The sequence below is a fragment of the Chelonoidis abingdonii genome, chromosome 17 (assembly GCF_003597395.2).
Source record: "Chelonoidis abingdonii isolate Lonesome George chromosome 17, CheloAbing_2.0, whole genome shotgun sequence".
Taxonomy (NCBI): Eukaryota; Metazoa; Chordata; order Testudines; family Testudinidae; genus Chelonoidis; species Chelonoidis abingdonii.
In genome coordinates, this window is record NC_133785.1 from 11,990,848 (window position 1) to 12,012,358 (window position 21,511).

The following is a 21,511-nucleotide window of genomic DNA, read 5'->3' on the forward strand; positions in this document are numbered from 1 at the left end:
CTAATTAAAGTAGCTATCTCTACTGCCTTCTAGAAAGATCTTAATTGGCTCCAGGTGCCTTGATTAACCTGGAGCAACTGCCATTTGGTTACCAGGGTACTAGGGATTTGTTTAGCCTGGGACTAACATACCTGTTTCTCAGTATTTTACTGTAGCCATCTGGCCTTGCCCCATCACACTCTGTACAATGATATCTTAGGACTGAGAATCGGACAGATCATGGAAGCGGCAGTAAACATGCAGGTCTGGATGTTGGGGATGTTGTAGGGGTGAGAAAGAAATTATCCAAAGGAATAAGGAAGTAGAGGTAGGGTATAACAACCTATGCCAGTCCAGTCTGAGAACTGATATTGTCTTGTTAAAGCTACTCCTACTTCTTACGCTACCCTGACTGCACAGTTTAGAATTGTTTCTGTTGAATTCCATAGATAGCGTTATGCTTTTACAGTCTTTAAAACTGAATGTTCTAATGTACGTGCTATATGGAACCCTCCTAAATCAGATGTAAGTATGGCTCAACTGAAGCAGGAATTCCAGGTGCACGGCAAAGTTATTCATCTACCTATAATGTTAATGTGAGACAAGGTCCCAAGCTTCAAACTTGAGGTCTATTCTGAATTTCAAACACATGGAAGTTCACAGGCATTGCGATCCAGAGTTCTGCTTTGGGCCCATTTCTAGTTAAATTACTGTTGTGCGTGTAATAAATAAGGAACAGCCCAGAGTGAAAGGCAGCTAATATTGTTGCCATTCAAGCCCTATTTTTCAATATGATAGCTGCTCCATTCTACTACCCACAGGCAACAGGGTAATTGTACTTTACAAATATCTCCATGTTCTTTGCCGCATGATTCCTCCTGAAAACAATGGAATTAAATAATGCAATATACAGGTACATTCTCATTGATCATACCTATACATTTTCCTGACAAACAGCAACACATTTTGCAGCTATAGAGACAAATTTATCCCTGGTCTAACTCTACTGAGGTCACTGATATTAGACCAGGCACAAATCTGGCTAAGAGTCTTTCCAGTGTAGTAATGCATGATGTCTGAATGTGCCCGGAGTGGCATTATAGCCAGTGGCAACAGCGATGAATGAAATTCAACATGCCCTCTTCTTTCCACAGAACTCTGGAATTAATCCCCATGTCATGCCAAAGCTTCATAGGTTACGGAGGGCAAACGACAAGAGGGTAACGCAGAAGAGGCGTTGAGTAATTCTGGAAGAAGAATCCTTACATTTGCATGAGGGAACTCCAGCAGTCCACTGCGTACTGTCTCCCTTCCATATGCACGTTACGAGTCCCTGTCCCACAAGCATGTGCTGAGCAGAGCACTGGAATGTTATCACCGTTCCAACAGCGGTGCCATCGCCATGAATTATCTGTAGTGTGCCAAGCTGAGGGGGAAAGATTTGGCTACACTGCCCTGCAGATTTAAAAGAACAGAACAAAACAATGAAATGTTAGGGCCAAATCCCAGGTCCACTGAAGTTAAGGGGAGTTTTAATTTTTACTTTAAGAGGATCATGTTTTCACCCCGTATGAGAAAATGGTCCAATAAGCAAACAAATGCAGCGAAATTCACCTCTCAGCCGAGTACCAACCAGTGGGCTGAGTCTCACTTTAACCCTACAATGCACTGATAGCTGAAGTGGGATGGATATAGGTGGTGCATAAACTGTGTTGCCTCCTCACACAAGGGTGAATTTCATTCTACATCTTTTGTGAGCCTCTCTATTAAGGATGCTACATTCAAAAATCTATTTTGTACTATATTACGCCGTGCTACCAAATTGCTTGCATTCAGATTTTCTTTTGAGGCCTTACTAGTGTCAATTTTGTTTTATTTGCATGTCACGAAAGATCTTAGTACCTCAGAGTTTAATGCTAGAGCTGATTATCTCTGCTTTTTAAAAACATTTCTCTTTAACTCTGTTCTCCGTAGTAATCTCTCCCTTCCCCCTCACTTTTCTCCTTGTACTAAAATCTTTAGTTCATATTGTTCTCTCTGGAACAGCTGAGTGATAGGTGCTTTCTGACCTGTTTTGGCAGTTATCTCTATATACTGATTGTTACTGCTATGAAATGCTTCATTTAGCATTTACTGTCCTACTCGTTTTTTAACACAATTTAATTGCTCAGTCATTAAGAAAATATACGGCATTCTGATACAGCTAAAAGACAACAAAATGGAGTGATTTTTCTAGTCTCATGTGTTTGGACTAACATAACCCTGATATCATTGTATGCATCCTTTCATTCATGTTTAATAAACACCAGTGTTTCTCTTTTTCAGCATTTTAACTTCTGAGACTCTGATCCTTCCATTGATTCTCCCAGAGACTTAAGTGGGCATCCGTACCCACTCAGCAGCAGCTGCACCACCGGTTGCAACACTGGGGTTTTAACTATTATATTAAAAATAATAAAGGAAGTAGGGAGTTGCTCTTGAACAGTTTATAAGAGAGCAGAGGTTTACAATTACCAAGAACTTTCTTCTTTTTATAACTATTTAGGAACTTTTAACAGGTTTACATGTTCATATCACATCTGTTTTATTTTTATTTTTTAAATATACACACACACACAGTTAGAGCAAAATCCTGCGCGCGCACGCACACACACACACAGTTAGAGCAAAATCCTGCACGCCTGCGTGCGCGCGCGCACACACACACACAGTTAGAGCAAAATCCTGCGCGCCCGCGCGCGCGCACACACACACACAGTTAGAGCAAAATCCTGGCCTTATTAAACTCAATGAGAGTTTCGCCATCGATTTCAAGGGGACAAGGACAGGGCCTTTCTTGGGACCTGATTCTTTTTTGGCTTACTTTGAAGGCTTTTCTTAAGGTCCAGCATTCAGCAACGGACTACGATGTAATTAAATAGCAGGTGCCAAAGTCTGAATTCTATGGGAATGGCATTCACATGCATCCTATGAAGAACTTGGCCCTGTGTTTAATTAATGTTGAGCTTCTGATATAAAAACAAAAGGTTGTTCAAAGTTAGGTATAACTACCTGCCTTCAATTTATGCCCTTAAAAAACAAAACTAACAAAAGCCACAGTGACAATTACTTTTCCAATCTATTATGCTAATATGTATTAAGGACTTGATTTTAAAAACACAACACTTGAAACCTGTGCATGGTTCTTTCTGTTTGCTGTGTTAGCTCTTTCAAACTTGTACCTTGTTGCAACAATTAGTATCAATAAGAGCAAATGTTTCCTAGCGAGATTTCTCCTTGATCCTACCCTCCCCTGCCCCAAATACCTGATCATTAGTGCATGCCTGACGTGTGAACTACGCACCATCTCTTTTTATTTAAAGGGACTACTGTGATTTTTTGAAAATGGGTTCAGAGTCTTCTCCTGAAAAGCAGTGTCACACCTGCAAAAATATAAATATCTGCTTCAGATAGTTTCGAGTTTCATGTTTTCATTTTTTAAAATGCCAGAACATAGAGTATGTACTAGCCAATAAAGAGATCGGAGTTGACACTGATAACAGTGGAAAGTGCACAGTGTAACACTGAGCAAAATTTGGCACATAGTACATTGCTACCTTGATATAACGCCACCCGATATATCCAAATTCGTGCTTTAACACAGTAAAGCAGAGCTCGGGGGTGGGGGTGGGGTGCTGGTGGCTGCGCACTCCGGTGGATCAAAGCAAGTTCAATATAACATGGTTTTACCTATAACACGGTAAGATTTTTTGGCTCCCAAGAACAGCGTTATATCGAGGTAGAGGTGTATCTCTCTCAAGCAGCATAAGCTAGCTTTCATTAGAATCCCTTAGTACACTTGTCTATTGGCCTGAAAGCTCTAGCATCTTCACAGGCCAAGGGACATACTGGCCACCACTTCCAGCAGCTCCCATTGGCCTGGAGCAGTGAACCTTGGCTACTCGGAGCCGTGATTGGCCAAACCTGCGGACGCGGCAGGTAAACAAACCGGCCCGGCCCGCCAGGGGCTTTCGCTGCACAAGTGGTGGAAAAGTTTGGGAACCACTGATGTAGAGTAATGAAAACTTCTGAGCTCCAATTACCTTGCTGGCATTCCTTCTTGAGCTGTGTATTTTCAAACATTCCCTTCACTTGAGCCTTTAAGGAGTGTCTAAGTCTTTCTCATCATCTGATGTGCCACTAAGTCGTGTGTATTTCCTTGGTGTGCCCCTGGGTCGTAGTAGCATTGTGCCATCTCCTTAGGGAGTATTCCTGGACAGAGTGTACTTGTGAAAATGGCTTCTCTGGACAGCGGCTAGTAAAGGGCAAAGCTTAAAAGGTTCAGTGGTTGAGTTTAAACAATCATCCTAAAGTTCAGAGCTAATCTGAAATTTCAATTATTCAAATCTCTGTGGTCTGAAAACTGGGCTAGAAATCTTGTCAGATCAGCTCTTGGCAAAAACACATCTTTATTTTGCCCAGGCACCCCCTCTCATGGGATTTCAGAATGCTGAATTGAGGAAAAACAGAGCAGAGCAAGGTTTTTTTTTTCCAGAGCATTATCCAAATGCACAGATGGGTCTGGGTTTGTTTCAATTTGAATTTGGGGATAACATCAGGTCAGTTCTTCTTTTATTGAGAGATGGACCAAAAGCAAAACCCTGGATCAGAACATCCTTGAACAGTGAGAGAAGCCCAGGTCTAAAGCAGAGCTTTGTGACTCAGACTCATCTCCAATTTTATCTGAACTATTCCACTCATCCTTATTTTCTCCTCCTCTCCAATATGTTTTTTTTCTCTCTTATGTGGATCTAATACCTGCTGATATTAATAACATGTAATCTTTTTACAGCCATTTCTTGCAGTGACTTTCCTGCCATTTTAACCTTACTCTTCTGTTTCTAGAAAGATGATCATTGCTGTAAGTTTCCTGCCCTTCTATTTAGATAAGCAGATGTTCTATGGTTTTATCCTTTGTATACTCCTCAGGCATGTTCTTCTGACTAGATCCATTATAATTAGGAAGTTAGTTTTACATGTAGAATATTTGCTGCTACAGTGCCTCCTGAAGTAAAACATAATTGCTGGATAAACATTTGTGATAGCAAAGCTGCATTTGGACCTAAAATTTCTGGATATGTGAGTGTCCAGATCTAGGCTTTTGGCATGTGTTTATATCTAGAAAATATGAGCTAAAACAAAACAAACGTTGTTCATCCTCCTTTCATGTCTTTGCATCTTCTAGACATGCAGCTCCTTGTCAACTAGGGCTCAGTCCTGTGAGGAATTTGAGATTAATTTGAGGTCTGTATCATTTGTAAGCAGGTCTTTGTGAGTACTCAGAATTCATGATGTCTTGGTTAGCTCTGACTGGTCACAAGGTATTACTGCTACTCCCTTAGCTGGTGAGTGCAACTTTTAGAATCTGGTTACTGTTACAAATATGAGTTCAAAATTCACTATTTACATTTTCAAATATTAGTTTACTACAAATATTTGTGGTGAAGCAAGCAGAGTGGACACAAGTTCTTTTTAAAAATTCAAATGCAATTTTGTTTGTTTGATTTAGTAAGGCGGATTAACCAAACTGCTTGACTAATCTTGCATAACACCTGCCTACACTGCGTATGGTTCTAGCATATGGTATCAGCTCTCATCTTTCAAAAATAGTAGCAATAATCACTCAATTTTATAAGCAGCCTCAAGCCACAAAATTTAGATCCAGGTTTGAATTTTGAATCCCTAACGTTCACAACATTCGGAATTTTGTTGTCAGCTCTTTGCAGAGCGAGAGGTCGCTTACAAACATTAATTTCTCAGTTTGAATTGACATTTAGAGCAATCTCAGGGTGTTCAGATCTTGCATTTTGGTTTAGGTATGGGGCCATTAAACTTGTTCAATAGTACAAAAGAATGGCATTATCCACAACAAACAAACAGATCACTTCACATGATCAGCAGATCAACATCCCAGAATGAAAGCTATTTAAATGTGTTGTAATCTGTAAACTTTAATTTACTCAAACCAGTGGGTTTTCAGAAGTTGACAAGCATATAATTTCCAGACACTGAAAAAATAAATAATATGAAATGGTTAAAAGGAAAAAATCTAAGATAAAATCATACAAACATTTCCTCCCATGGCCAGGTAAGATTATCTGCATAGCAGTATCAATTTGTCAGAAACAGTTACCAAGCACACTTTGGATTTATATTTTGCTGATAATAGAACAAACATGAAATGGTACTCTGAGAACATTTGCCTAGAAAACATTTCTTGAGCACCTTCTTCTTGTATTATACAGAAAAACAGAAGAAACAGCAGACAAAAAGCTGTTGGAAAGGCGCAAGTTGATCACTGCTCGCCAGTGATTCAGAAGTAGGAAGATCCTTGGCTTTCTCTCATTATCCCCATTACTCATGTAAACCTAGCTGTGCCATTTCTTATTGCTTGGCTTTTCATGAAACTAAAACATAGCGCAATAGCCAGATGCCAGTAAGAACTAGAACTCCTGACTTGCTAAACCATTATGCCAGTAAATAGGCTGATCCTATTCCTGCAGGCAAACATTCCACCAAAATGCGTTCTGAAAATTTATGTCCCTAAGTCACAAACACCTACTGACCCTCCATGAAGACCTCACATAAGAAGAGAGCTGTGATATCCCACACGTAGGCAGCACTCCTGACAATATTTTCACTTTACATCATGATAGCAGCCAAAGATCCCCCATGAGGATTGGGGTCAAAACTGCATGGGGCACTGCATCCATACATGGGAACTCAGTCCCTGCTCTCAAGAGCTTGTTCTAATTCAGGCACTTATACAGCTTTTCAGGAAATCAGTGTTAAACGTGACACCTACAAAGCTATCAAATTAACAGGCAAGTTCGGCCATTCAGGACTTGCACCAGTGGAGAGCATTTTAAGAGCTTCTGAGCTGTGCTACATCCGTCTAGAAACATGCTGCCTGTCAAGCCTTGTTATTGCTTAATTATATAATAATGTCTTGCTCCAACAGTTTCTAATAAAAGCACGTCAGCAATCTCGACAGCTGAATGGCCTGGCATTTCTTGTCTGTTCTACGGTTTTGTACATGTATGTTTAATACTAAGTACCTGAAAAGCAATTAAAAAAAAAGTTGTGGTGTATTCAGTAGAGTGGGCAAGGGTTGATAATGGCTCAGAGCCAACAATACTACACAAGTATTTGTGAAATTGTTTCCTTAGCTTATAAGTCAGCTTGAACTCTACATTCAATGACACTAACACATTCTGATTTTAAGAAAATGCTGGAATGTGCACAGGTTTACACGACAAAGAAGCAGAGCAGTCCAGGGAATGGGGCACTGAAAGGACATTCAGGACACCTGGGTTCCATGCCTGGCCTTCACATTGACCAGCTGTGTGACCTTAGGCAAGTCACTTCATCTCTCAGTGACTCCCATTTCTACCACTCTTTATCTTGTCTATATTAGCTCTGATCCTCCAACATGTAAGCTGTAGATTCTATAGGCCAGGCTCCCCAGTCAGACTACATCTCCCATGGTGCACCATGGCCAGGCCTCTCCTCATTAGGAGGGGAGACTGTGGTGCATTATGAGAGATGTCAAACCAGGGAGCCCAGCCTATAGAGGAGAATAGGAGCATGACGCACCTGAACTACAACTCCCAGTAGGCACTATGGCAACATTTCCAAACCAAAATATTTCAGTTTCTGGACTAAATGTTTTAGTTTTCAATTTTTCTCTGCAAAAAGCTGCAACTGTTTGCAGGAAAAAAAAGTCCATTTTCCAACCAGCTCTAATTGTTAGGCCAACTTTTAGCACTCTTGAAAATCCCACCTTTAAAATGTGTCCTATCATTGAAAATAGTTTTTAAATGTAAAAAGAAAAGGCATTTGAGGAAAGTGCCTTTAAAAATAAAATTAAAAAAAGATTACTCGCTTCATTGGTATATCAATCATCTGAATGTTCTTCCAGCTCCAATCTATAGCATAGCAGGATTGGGCTTTGGGACCACACAGGAAAGTTTAGAGTTAGTCTGTCTTGAAGGTCTTTAGCACTTTTCTACAGTCTGATTTGTAGGTAAAAATGCATTAATTTTGTATCAATAAATTGCTTGCCAAATAATTAGCAATAATACAGTGCTTCTGCAATACTCCTCTGTGATGGACACCCAAGTGTCCATGGAGGTGCTTTCAACAAAACTGGGAAGCATCTGCCAGTCTTCAAGAAATGATGCTTCCTGTTATCTGTAGATATGTACAATAGTTCTGGGGTTTCCAGAGGTTGTTTTAAACTAGCTACACCCAATAAAACAGACATATCTCTACATTGCTCAGCTGCTTCGTGCCCTTTTGTGTCAGGTGTTTCTCTCATTTGAATTCAGCCAGGATCAAGCGTGTGCAGAAGTCACAATCAGACAAAAGCAAGCTGCAAAGAAACCTTGAGAGAAAAGAGCAGTGAAGGCTGCACATTAACAGGAGAGAAATTCTGCTTATAAATGCACCTCGGGAAAGCAAATAAAGCACACGATCAAAATGGGAGGTTGTGTACAAACAATTGCATCCATTGTCTGCATTAAAAACAAGGCTTTTTTTAATCTTGACAAATCACCTTATCCTTAGGAAAGATATTCAAGTCACTCCACATCTACGTTTGGATACAATCTGAGCAATTAACATAACGTGAATATTTGGTTTTAGAATGCTGCATTTATGATGAAATACAAACTTTCATATTGTGCTTCAGCTGCCAACATTCCCTGTTTAGAATAAGTTTTTCAGCTATATAAAAGGTTACCTGGGCTTTAGCAAATTGAGAGTCCCACCAAATTTAAGTGGAGGCTAAAGTGCTTGCAAGTAGAGATAGGCTTTAACCAAAGCCCCACACCCAAGCTCCGCCCAATCATAAGAAAGACTGGATCTGGATCCAGATATTACCTTGTTGAGCTGGCCCTTAGCTCAGTGGGCCAAACCAAAACCACAGACTCAAAGACTTCTGAGCCAGGGAAAGTTAGGAGCTGAACTTCATGTGTCTAATCCTTGTGTTTGACTGAGCTCCACTTGATGCAAGACCCGCGTAGGGTGGGGTGGCAAAGGTGCTGTTACACCATCTTTCCAGTAACCTGATCCTGTGCCTGACCAGGAACTGATTCTGTCCCCTGTGCAACTTACAGCAGCCTTGGAGGTGCCTTCACTGCACTCGGCTGCCTAGGACCCATTCTATATAGCCACACTCCATACACCAATAGCTGCAAAGGTGTAGTAGTGGAGACAGCTATACTGATTCTGATACCTGGGGACTCCCCCATGTTAGGAAGGAGTCTTTAGCTAGTGAGATAAGCTGACTTCAAAGGCCTTTTTGTGCTGCTAGAGCAGCATAAAGGACTATAGCAGGGCCAAGGATCTTCTGTTACATCTGAACCGTATCTCTATAATAGGCCAAACAAAAACCCTAGATTCCAATAACCCTCATCCAAATAGTTTTTGAATTGTCCAGCCCAGTAATTCCTAGTAAAAATTAGGACTAAACACTAAGGACTCTTTTCAGAGACAACACTAAAGGTGCAACAGTAAACCATCCAAATGAGAAGGAAAGATAGGAAGAATAGTACCTGGCTAGAATGGCTCCATCAGTAGCTCTTTAATGACCTGAAAATCTACAAAGGAATCCTACAAAAAGTGGACAATTCACTAGGGAGTAGTACAAAAGAATATCACAAGCATAGAGGGACAAAATCAGAAAGGCTGAGGCACAAAATGAGTTACACCTCGCAAGGAACACAAAGGCAATAAGAAGGGGTTCTTTAAATATATTAGGAGCAGGAGAAAGATGAAGGAAAGTGTAAGTCCTCTACTTAGTGGAGAAGGAGAGCTAATAACAGATGACTTCAAGAAGGTTGAGGTGTTTAGGGGCTGTTTTTCTTCAGTCTTCATTAAAAGGTAAACTTTGACCAGAATCTTAACACAATATTAACAACAAAGTGCGGGGGGGGGGGGGGAGGGGGGGAGGCCGGGGGCAGGGGCAGGGGGAAGATGGGGAGGGCGAGGGGGGGAGGGGGAGTGGGGAGGAAGGGGGGGCGAAAGGAACACAAGCCAAAAATAGGGAAAGGACTGGTTAAAGAATATTTAAGATGAGTAAGTTGGTAAAGACCTGATTAAGATTTACCCTAGTGTACTTAAGGAATTAGATGAAGCAATCTGGAACCATTAGTGATGAACTCTGAGAATTATGGAGGATGGGTGAGATCCCAGAGGACTGGAGAAATGCAAACATAGTACCTTATCTTAAAAGGGGGAACAAAGAGGCCCTGGGGAACTATAGAACCAGTCAGCCTATTGATTCCTGGAAAGATATGGAACAAATTATCTAACAATCAATTGTACAACAGCGTAAGGATAATAAGATTAAGGAAAATCAGCATGGATTTGTCAAAAACAAATCATGCCAAACAAACTCATTCATTCTTAGACCTAAGACTTTAAGGTCAAAGGGACCATTAGATCATCTAGTCGACCTCCTGCACAATGCAGGCCACAGAATCTCATCCACTCACTCCTGTAACAAACCCCTAACCTATGTCTGAGTTACTGAAGTCCTCATATGTGGTTTGAAGACCTCAAGCTGCCAGAGAATCCTCTAGCAAGTGACCCATGCCCTCATGCTGCAGAGGAAGGCAAAAAACCTCCGAGCCTCTGCCAATCTGCCCCGGAGGAAAATTCCTTCCTGACCCAAACATATGGCGATCAGTTAAACCCTGAACATGTGGGCAAGACTCACCCAGCCAGCACGCCGGAAAGAATCTCTGTAGTAACTCAGATCCCAACCCAATCTAACATCCCATCAACAGACCACTGGGCACACTTACCTGCTGATAATCAAAGATCAATTGCCAAATTAATTGCACGAAGAATTAGGCTATCCCATCATATCATTCCCCTCATAAACTTACCAAGAGCTTAGTCTTAAGCCAGATATGTCTTTTGCCCCCACTACTCCCTTGGAAGGCTGTTCCAGACTTACTCCTCTAATGGTTAGAAAACCTTTGTCTAATTTCAAAGTCTAAACTTCCCTAATGTCCAGTTATATATACATTTGTTCTTGTGTCCACATTGGTACTAAGCTCAAATAATTCCGCTTCCTCCCTAATAATTAATCCCTTTGAATATATTTATAAAAGAGGCAATCATATCCCACCCTCATCCTTCTTTTGGTTAGGCTAAACAAGCCAAAGCTCTTTGAGTCTCCTTTCATAAGAAGAGACTTTCCATCCCTAGATCATCCTAATAGCCCATCTTTGAACCTGTTCCAGTTTGAATTCATACCTCTTAAACATGGGAGACCAGAACTGCACACAGTATTCCAAATGAGGTCTCACCAGTGCCTTATATAACGGTACTAACACCTCCTTATCTTTGCTGAAAATACCTTGCCTGATGCATCCTAAACGCATTAGCTTTTTAACGGCCACATCAACATTGGCGGCTCATAGTCATCCTGTGATCAACCAATACTCCGAGGCCTTCCCTCCTCTGTTACTCCAACTGATGTGTCCCCAATTATAACAAAATTCTTATAATCCTAAAGGCATGACCTTGCACTTTCACTATAATTTCATCCTATTACTATTACTCCAGTTTACAAGGTCATCCAGATCTTCTGTATGATATTCCGTCCTTCTCTGTGTTAGCAATACCTCCCAGCTTTGTGTCATCTGTGCAGACTTTATAGCACATTCCCCGCTTTTTGTGCCAAGGTCAGTAAATAAAAAGGTTAAATAAGATTGGTCCCAAAACTGATCCCTGAGGATCCCACTAGTAACTTCTTCCAGCCTGACAATTCACTTTCATCGACCCTGAGGTATCCCTTTAACCAGTTCCTTTCCACTTTTCAATTTCAACATTGATCCCCATCTTTTCCAATTTAACTAATAATTCCCCATGTGGAACCGTGTCAAATGCCTTACTGACAAGGTTAACTGGCACAGTGAATAGGTGGGAAGCTGTAGTCTTGATATAGCTTGATTTTAGTAAGGCTTTTAATACCGTCTCACATGACATTCTCAGAAACAAATCAGGAAACTTAGGTCTAGAGGAAATTACTATAAGGTGGGTGGCAAAACTGGCTGAGAAACCATATTCAAAGAGTAGTTATCCATGGTTTGCTGTCAAACCGGGGTATATATCTAATGGGATTTGTCCTTTGTTCAGTTCTATTGAATATTTTAAATAATGACTTAGATAACTGAACATGCTTATAACATTTATGGATGACACCAAGTGGGGAGGGTTTGCAAGCACTTTGGAGGACAGGATTAGAATTCAAAATAACCTTGACAAACTGGAGAATTGGTCTGAAATCAACAAGATGAAATTCAAGAAAAGTACAAAATACTGCACTCTGGAAAAAAAAAACAAATCCACAGCTGCAAAATGGAGAATAACTGGCTATGTGGTAGTACTGCTGAAAAAGATCTGGGGTTATAGTGAATCACAAATTGAATATGAGTTAATAATGTGATGCAGTCGTGAAAAAGCTAATATTCTAAGGTGTATTAATAGGAGTGTCATACGGAAGACCCAAGAGGTAATTGTCCCTTTTTACTTGGCATTGATGATGCCTCAGTTGGAGGTGTGTGTCCAGTTCTGGGTGCCACACTTTAGAAAAGATGTGGATAACTTGGAAAGAGTCCAGTGGAGAGCAACAAATTGATAAAAAGGTTAGAAAATCAGACCTGTGAGGAAAGGTTAAAAAAACTGGGCATGTTTAGTCTTGAGAAAAGAAGACTGAGGGGCACCAGATAAGCATTTTCAAATAATGTTAATGGCTGTTACAAAGAGGACTGTGATCAATTGTTCTCTGCATCCACTGAAGGTAGTACAAAAACTGTAAGGGGCTTAATTTGCAGCAAGGGAGATTTAGGTTAGATATACTAAGAAAAACTTTTAACTAGAGGGATAATTAAGCTCTGGAATAGGCTTCCAAGGGAGGTGTTGGAATCCTCATCATCAATGTTTTTAAGAGCAGGCTAGACAAACACCAGTCATGAATGGTCTAGGTATACTTGGTCCTGTCTCAACACAGGAAGCTGGACTAGATGACCTCTCAATGTCCCTTCCCATTTCACATTTATATGATTCTATGATTCTGTGATGGGTTCGGTCACAGAGATCCCCTTGGGACTATTACCTGATGTGCTGAAATTACCTCTGAGCCCTTTCTCTCTGTCAGCTTGGGACATCCAGAACCCTGCCTTGTTCAGCCAGACTCCAGCATCCAGACACCCAGCTCCCAATGGGATCCAAACCCCAAATAAATCTATTTTACTCTTTATAAAGCTTATACAGGGTAAACTCATAAATTTTTCACTCTCTATAACACTGACAGAGAGATATGCACAGCTGTTTGCTCCCCCAGGTCCTAATCACTTACTCTGGGTTCAGTAATAAACAAGTTATTTTATTAAGTATAAAAAGTAGGATCAAGTGGTTCCAAGTAATAAGAGACAGAACAAAATAAGTTACCAAGCAAAATAAAGCAAAAACACGCAAGCCGAAGCCTAATACATTAAGAAACTGATTACAGGTAATATCTCCCCCTCAGAGATGTTCCAATAAGCTTGTTTCACAGACTAGACTCCTTCCTAATCTGGACCCAATCCTTTGCCCTGGTACAGTCCTTATTAGTTCCAGCAGCCATTTTAGGTGGTGACTAGGAGTTTTCTCATGACTGCAGCCCCATTTGTTCTGTTCCACCCCCTTTTATAGCTTTGGCACAAGGCGGGAATTTTTGTCCCTCTGGATCCCCACCCCTCCTTCTAAATGGAAAAGTACCAGATTTAAGATGGATTCCAGTATGGATTCCTGTGAGAACCCAGCCTCCATTCTTCCTGGGCTGGTCCACACGTGCACGGGAAGGCTTGTAAGTAAACAGAGCCATTTACAGTTCATTGATTCTGAAGCACCCTTAATGGCTTCCAGTTAATATGTTTACATCAGTAATACAAGTTTATATCTTAGTCTTCTAACTCCAGACATAGAAATAACGCACGCAAACAAATAGGACGGATACATTCAGTAGATTATAAGCTTTGTAATGATACCTCACAAGAAACCTTTTTCATAAAGCATATTCCTCTTACATCATATTCACATTCATAAGCATATTTTCATAAAGCATATGGAGTGCAATGTCACAGATTCTATATGCTGCAGTTCTCCTTTTTGCACAGCCTGAAGGGTATATTAATCCACAAGCAGTCCAAACTATACATCACAAAAAATGCCGGATGAGTTTGACCGACAATACTGTATATGTGATTTCCCCCCCCCTACTTCGAATATGAGGAATATGTAAAATCTGTGCAAGTTGATTCTTCCTCATGTTTTCTATATTACTTCTTTAAAAGTGGATTTGTTCTGTTACCGTGCAGCACTCCACGATTGATTTTTTCCCCCCAGTTTACATCAAAGCCATGTTAGTCAAGTCCATAGATCTCACTTTCAGATCTAATGAAGAGAGCTATACTGAGTGTTTTTCTCTAATAAAGAACTAATTGATAAAAAATAAATCAAATGAAAAACAAGATATTTAAAGAGGTCTCTGGTAAAGTAAATACAAAGTTTTTTCTGCACTTTATTAGTACATTTACTAACATATTAAAACCATAAGGTACAATACCTCCGAGACATAAATGTATGACTTAATTAGCCAGGGCAGAAATGCTTCATCAACCTAGAAGCATTCATTTACTTACCTCTGTAGTGACTCTGTCTTCCCCTTTTGTCTCTGGGTATCATTTAATCCTGTTATTGATTTCTGATCACTCCATTCCATTATAAAGGAGATAAGGTAAGAAATAACGTACATGCTCTACTAAATATACAATCTGGGTCTTAGTCTCCAAAATGGAGAGCCTAAACACGATAAAATTAAGAGTTTTAAAATGGGAGTATTACTGGCTCTCTTGTCAGAATTTTAACAAACTCAGTCTATCAAATACTGTAAAGCACACTCAATGACCAGGCAGCCAGGCATGCCACCTAACAGAACAAAACCAGCACACAATAAACCAACCATTCTGGACAGGTAAGGTCAGTCCTGCTGGTGAGGTAATGCAGGATCAAGTGTTAGATGCTACTTTGAAAGCCCAATCAGGATTGATTTTTGTATCACTGACAAGAGCATTATCAATGTTTGCAAAAAGGAAAAACACATATAACTGTTTCTAAAATACCACATGCTGCCAAAGAGAGGCCTGAACCACCTCCCTGGTTCTGAACACCTGTGAACTTTGGAGAGGTTCTGGATCTGGCTTCACTAGCTGGCATCTATCTTTATAAAAGGCTGAAACAAAACCACTCATGCAAACAATGAAACTATGGGTCTATATCTGGGCACCACCAAATCTAGTTTGTATCGGAAATTTGCAGCTCAGGTACATCACTCAATAGAACTTCCTTTCTCACCAAGGAATAATGAAAATGGAGAAGAGAAAAAAGGGTAATTCCTTCTGCTGGGCCAACTTCTCTTTGTTCCTTTTTCTATGGCCCCCTAGTTCATCATTTCATCTTTTCCATTGAATAAAGGCACAGGGATCTTAGTGAACAGGCCATAAAAAGGTAACCAAATGTAATTAATTACTCACTGCTCTCTTGATATTCTACACAGCATCCTCTCATCTGCAGCTGATCTTGACACTCGCATCACCTACTCTGACACTAAAGGTACTGTGTCACCTTAACATTGCTTCAGGACCACCCTGTCTCTTCTCAACCAGATTTTGTGAGGCTGGGAAATAGCCTCTCCGGCAGCAATTTCACTTACTAGGCAGAAAGCTGGTGAAGTCTCTAGTTTTATACCTAAAATATTTTCAGCTTCCATCATTATTTTTTCCCAGTGCTCATGAATAACATTTAATTCATTAAACATGTGCAGCCAACCATAGGATTTTTGCCGATAGTCCAAAATGATGTGTTAACCAGAAATCATATTTTCAAATTGAAACAATGACCCAAAATGTTAAAATTTTCCCTTTTCCATAAGAAAGTTCATGTATTATCTTGGAATAATGTTCAAAACATCTTGGGTCATCATACAAGAGCTGAATGAAGATTGTCACCAGAAGCAGTACATTTGTAATTGTTTCAGGACAATTCAGATTTTAGTCTCCAGTTTAACATCTTGCTGACGTACAGATCAAATCTCCATAGAGGGGGGAAAAAAGCTCTTTATAGTGATTATGTCTTTGGTGACTTTCTCATAAGGCCTATATAAGAGCCTCGAGTATAATAGAACTAAGAGTCTTTTATGAGGTCAAAACCTTTAAATCACATTGCTCGATCTATAAAGGGAGAAGGCCAGTAATAGCATAGGCCTGAATATTCCTTTTATTATTTGTTAAGTGTCAACTCTTTTCTTGGTGCTTTACCAGCCACAAAAATTAACGCAGTCCCTGACCCCAAAATGATGACCAAATGAAACAAAAAGGCAAGTGCTCAAAATGGAGATGGGAGCTGTTGTTGGAAGACATCAAACAGAAAACTGCATATGCATCACTGATTGGCAAAAAGCTTTCGGGAGCCAGTCCACGTGGCAGAACACAATTGTTAGAGCTAGTCAAAACATTTTTGCAAAACAGTTTTTCATTAAAAAATGCTACTTTGCTGAAGCCAAAACATTTTGTGGTGGTATTTCAATTTTGATGACTTTGTAACAGGAAGGTTTCTGCGGTCCCAGGTGGACTCTGGTTCCTAAGAGAGGAGAGACCCCCACAGTCTGAAATTCTGACTGTTCAAATTTGAAAACAGGATGTTTCAAGACAATTCTGTTTTATGGAAATGTTTGAAAGGCTTTGGTTTTGTTCCAATGTGGAATGAACTCAAATTCCAAAACCTCGAAAACTGTTGTGAAGTGGAATTGTTCTCCAGCCAGCTGCAATAACAATACAGTATCAGCAGTGGGCCAAGACTAGTTTGCTGTGAAAATTATCAGGCTTTGTTTTTCACTACTAAGCTACTTAAACCCTCAAAGGGGCATCACAAAATGGTTGTGGTCGGGGGTGGGGAAGGAGTTGGAAAAGGCGAGGAGGTTTGGGCTTTTTTGCAAAACAGGTAAAAATGAGATCTCCTTTCCCGTTTCCCATCCTTAGACCCAGTAGTAAGAATTTTTCACATAGCCCTGATAGTGAAGATTTATTAACACTTACTTGATCACCAGGGCAATTTACAGAGCAGGCTGACAATGAAGATGGTAGCAGGAATGTGTTGCAAATAGTTCATGTATTAATATATATTAGAACCTATAACATAGGTTTTTATTTTGTTTTACTTATGTGAATTGTCACCTACATTACAGCAGCTTTATAAACTCTATGAAATTCTGTAAAATTGGGAAACCTTTCTAGTATCATGAACATTTTGCAATGACAAAACTATATTTTTATCCATATTTAGCTATCCCTCCAAATGCCTCAGTAAATTAATCTTTGACCAGTTTTACTGTCTCTGAAAACAAATCATCATTTGTTTCTATCAGTGGTTAAACATTACAGTATGTCCAAAGAAGGTCGAAAAAGATGTAGTTCTCTGTTTCTGCTTCAGGTAGAGAGTGCCTTCATAAATTGCCCAGGGTTGCAAACCCAGCATGGCTTACTGAGATAAACTGCTGAATATGCACAGGTGGGTTGGTCCAGCAGATATCTGACCAGAAAATACTTTTTAAAAAAAGCTGTTATATTCATCAGTCTTCCTTATAGTGCACTACATCATGCTCTGCTAGTCCAAAACACAATAACTCAGCCCCATAAACTAGACCTGGCCCGTAGAAAGTGTCTGGTTGAAAGAAGAAAAGGGTTTAATTATAAACCAAGCACAATATTATCCATGATACTATTGTGTATATTTACACAGACACACACATATATATAATTGATGTGCCCTGCCAAGCCTTTAGGGATAAAGCAGTGGGAGGGATGAGCTGATCAGGTATGAGGGACTGAGCATTTAAGGTATGCAGTAGCCCTGGGGGAGAGGTGGATAAACAGAAAACAGTTATCGGAGCACACATGATGGAGAAATGAATAAAAAATATATTACTATAACAATATCAGGATGTTTGCCATTTTTCCTTGGTTTCAAAGGTTCATTTAATATAAGTGGTGAGATTCAAAGGCTGCCTGCAAAAGCTCTCTGATGAGGAAGAAAAGAAGGCCTGATCCTAAACTCAGAACAGACTATTATTCACTGGGATTCTTTGTAGTAAATATATATCAGGGGAAAGATTCACTTGCCTGCTCTGTTACCTTTATAAAAGGAATGGAGATCCCAGCTAGCACAGAGCCAGCGTAGCTGCCTTCGAGACCTCACTCCCAGCAGGCTCAATTGCAGGATCATGTTGAGGGAAGGGAAGGGGAGTCCCCAGTTGATGACCCCTTCCTTACAACTCAACTGAGCACAGTAGAGAACCTGGCTTCAGAGCTTTAATCTGCATTTGACGTATTACGACTCAGACCCTCAGCTGGTATAAACCAGTGTAGCGGGACTGGATTTCAATGAAGAGACACTAGTATACATCAGCTGGGGATTTAGCCCTATACAGAGGGGCAGGTCTAGCCTATCTCGTATGGTACATTAAATAGAGTGTCGGTGTGTAAAATACATATATACAGGAATTAACACACCACATCAAACCAGATGTCTAGTCTGCCTCCGACAGTGGCCTTTCCCTTTTACTTCAGGATTGCCAGTCTTTTGCTCACAAAGCAGAAAGTTCCCTGCCCAGTGGGCCCTATAAGGAAAATTCTGCAGCCCACATTCTCTCCTGGGTCAAAAACTGCCTAGTGGAGCGGAGTGGGAAGAAACCTCAGGGAACTGGCTACAGCTCCCTAATTCTGAAACTGCCCCAGCCCCAGCATAAGTTAAAACAGCCTGGGGGCTGTGCCAACACACACTAACAGGCTCCGGGTCTCAACTGAGAATTAACAGAGTCAGTGCTGGCAGGCTATACCCTGCCCCCAATGTGCTCCCTCCCATCCACTATACTGGAAGGAGGGGCAGCTGATGCATGAGCTGGTTAGATCACTTCATATAGGGTGACCAGATGTCCCGATTTTATAGGGACAGTCCTGATATTTGGGGCTTTTTTTTGTATGGGCTCCTATTACCCCCCCATCCCGATTTTTCACACTTGCTATCTGGTCACTCGAACTTCATACCATCTGATAGCTCCCCTAAGCTGGGGTCATTCTCAGCTGTCCAGTTAGAGTCAAGCGAGTCCGCTTTAAGCCACCTGAGTAGTGCAAAGAGACAGGCTCAAGGGGTGATAATTTTACCTGTATCTTCTCTCCCATGCTGGATACTGGCCTGAGCATGGTTCCCTTTGCTTTTGAACAATGAAGGCTGATCTTTAATTGGTTTTCTGTTTTAGACTGTTAGGTGTGCACTGAAGAACTGTGACCTAGCATTCGCACTTGTCAGCAAAAATGTCAGTGAATAATTGATTTTCTGTAGAAACCAGTGTTAGTTAGCAATAACATGTAATTTATTATGGTGATAGAAATCACTCATGTATTGAGAGCCTAACGAAATAGACCGATTTAACAATCTTCACTGCAGTCTTATGACTATGTAAATTTTTTCACTGCTGAGGTCAGACTTCAGGATTCCAGATCCTTTTCATGGTGTGCGTGTGGATGTGAGTGTGGGGTGTATAGATAAATAGATAGATATAGATATGGTGAGAATGTGTGTGTGTGTGTGTGTGTTTTAGTAGAAAAATAATACTGTTAACTGGCACAGAATTAACCATGTGCAAGTGTTTAAAAGCGAACAGCAACTTGAGCTAAAAGCCACACAGGATGAATGTTTTATCTTTACAAGATCTGCTTATGGACTTGATTCTGCAAGGTGCTGAGTAGCTTTGATTTTAGCAGGAGTTGTAGGTGCTAAGCATCTTGCAGGACTGGATCCTGTAATAGAAATTAATGGATCCCAAGAGATATCTCTCCAAATCTGAGAAGAAAAGCCACAAATGCTGCACAGTACAATCCAATAAATGCACATTTTGGCTTCCCTGATCACGAGGATTAGTGAAAGATGACAGGAACTGAAAGCGGCTTACTGCTGTTTACTACTATAATGAAAAGGAAAAGCAAAGTGAACCATTGTAGATTAGTTGTAACAAAGCTGCTAGTGTCCTGAGCTACTGTACCAAAGCAGAGCTGTCCCTTGCCCTTTCTTGTAGAATGTGTCTTTGAGAAACTGAAGACCTGCATCCCTCCCAACTGCTCTTCTCCTTATGATTTATTAATTTATTGTTGACTTTAAGAGTGGCATACAAGGGCCTGCGAGTCTGTGCATTTAAACAGAAGAATACAATAGGATAGTCTACCATTCATTTTTAAAATGGCAGTCAAGTATTAATCTATATCCAGGAAATGACCATAACAAGCCAAACACTGCAGTCCTTACTCACTTAGGCCCAGATTTTTAAAGGTATTCAGGCACTGCTGAACTCAGCATTGCAACACTGCAACTCCCGATGTAGGAGCCTAAATCCCATAATAGCCAATGAGATTTGAGGTGCCTAAATCCCTTTTAGTAATGACATTTAAGCTCCTAAATCAGTTAGGCATTACAATGCTGAACTCAGCAACACCAAAATACCTTTAAAAATCTGGGCCTTTGGCAAAACTCCCACTGACTTGTATTAGAGATTTGACTGCACAATGGGAGTTTTGCTTATTTGCCCCAATAGTGAATGTGCCTTGTTTTCTTTTTGTGAATGGTTCAGCATTTTGTAGCTTATGTATTTAAAAATATCTATGTCATCTAACAAAAACAAGCAAACAAAAGAAGGGAAGCATAGAAGGTATGACAGTATTGCAGCAAGACTGTAAATCATTTCAGCATTATTCTTATCTGTTGATAAAGTCAATACTGAGCTGTAAAATAACTGCTGCTTGTCAGCTACTGCAGTTGAGAAAAAACACGTTAGAGTCTCCATGCTGAAATTAGCATGGGAGTGAATGGGTTCTACTGAAATAATGCATCCTTAGTATTAAGAGGTGAATCCTGTATTCCTTAGTCTATATGGAAAATAATGGGAGTCTTGCCTGAGAAATGAGAGCAGAAATTAACACTAGATACTTGACCAAAAGCATCCAGTTCTCTTTGATTTAGCTCTTAGGCTAGAAGTCTTGTGATGTCAGGCTCTCCCTTGGGATTTCAGGGCTTTCCCAGTTCTGACATGATGGAAACAGCCAAACCAATAGTTCTTTTGTATTTTATCTTCCTGGTGACACCAAAACTAGGAACTGTAGAGCTATGTGACTTCAGATTTTTAAAACCTCAAAGTTTCAGTCCAAACCAATTGGCTCCATCCTTATCTGAAACTCAGAAGTTGAGATGTAGTTCATCTGTATAATCTGAGTAATTAATTTAAAACTAAATCAGACTAAAACACTGGCTAATATATTGCAGGTAACAATCTTGCATTGGCGGGGATGGGACTGGATGACCTAATAAATCTTGTCCACCTCTGTTTTATGCT

The 21,511-nt window shown here is 40.3% G+C and overlaps 1 protein-coding gene across 4 annotated transcripts in view; it reads right to left on the minus strand.

Moving 5' to 3' along the window:
* The window catches only part of SUSD3 (sushi domain containing 3), a 51,038-nt gene that overhangs the window by 23,798 nt on the left and 5,729 nt on the right, over positions 1 to 21,511 (minus strand). For 2 of the 4 annotated variants that reach the window (XM_032804234.2, XM_032804236.2), the window contains exons 2-3: positions 2,286 to 2,416; positions 1,246 to 1,434 (exon numbers count right to left, since the gene is read on the minus strand). The exons of 1 other annotated variant lie outside the window; for it this stretch is intronic. In XM_032804234.2, the coding sequence (XP_032660125.1) occupies positions 1,246 to 1,434; positions 2,286 to 2,307 (211 nt within the window). In that variant the 5' untranslated portion in view covers positions 2,308 to 2,416. The remainder of the gene's footprint in view (positions 1 to 1,245; positions 1,435 to 2,285; positions 2,417 to 21,511) is intronic. One more of the 4 variants, XM_032804232.2, reaches the window with a different exon arrangement.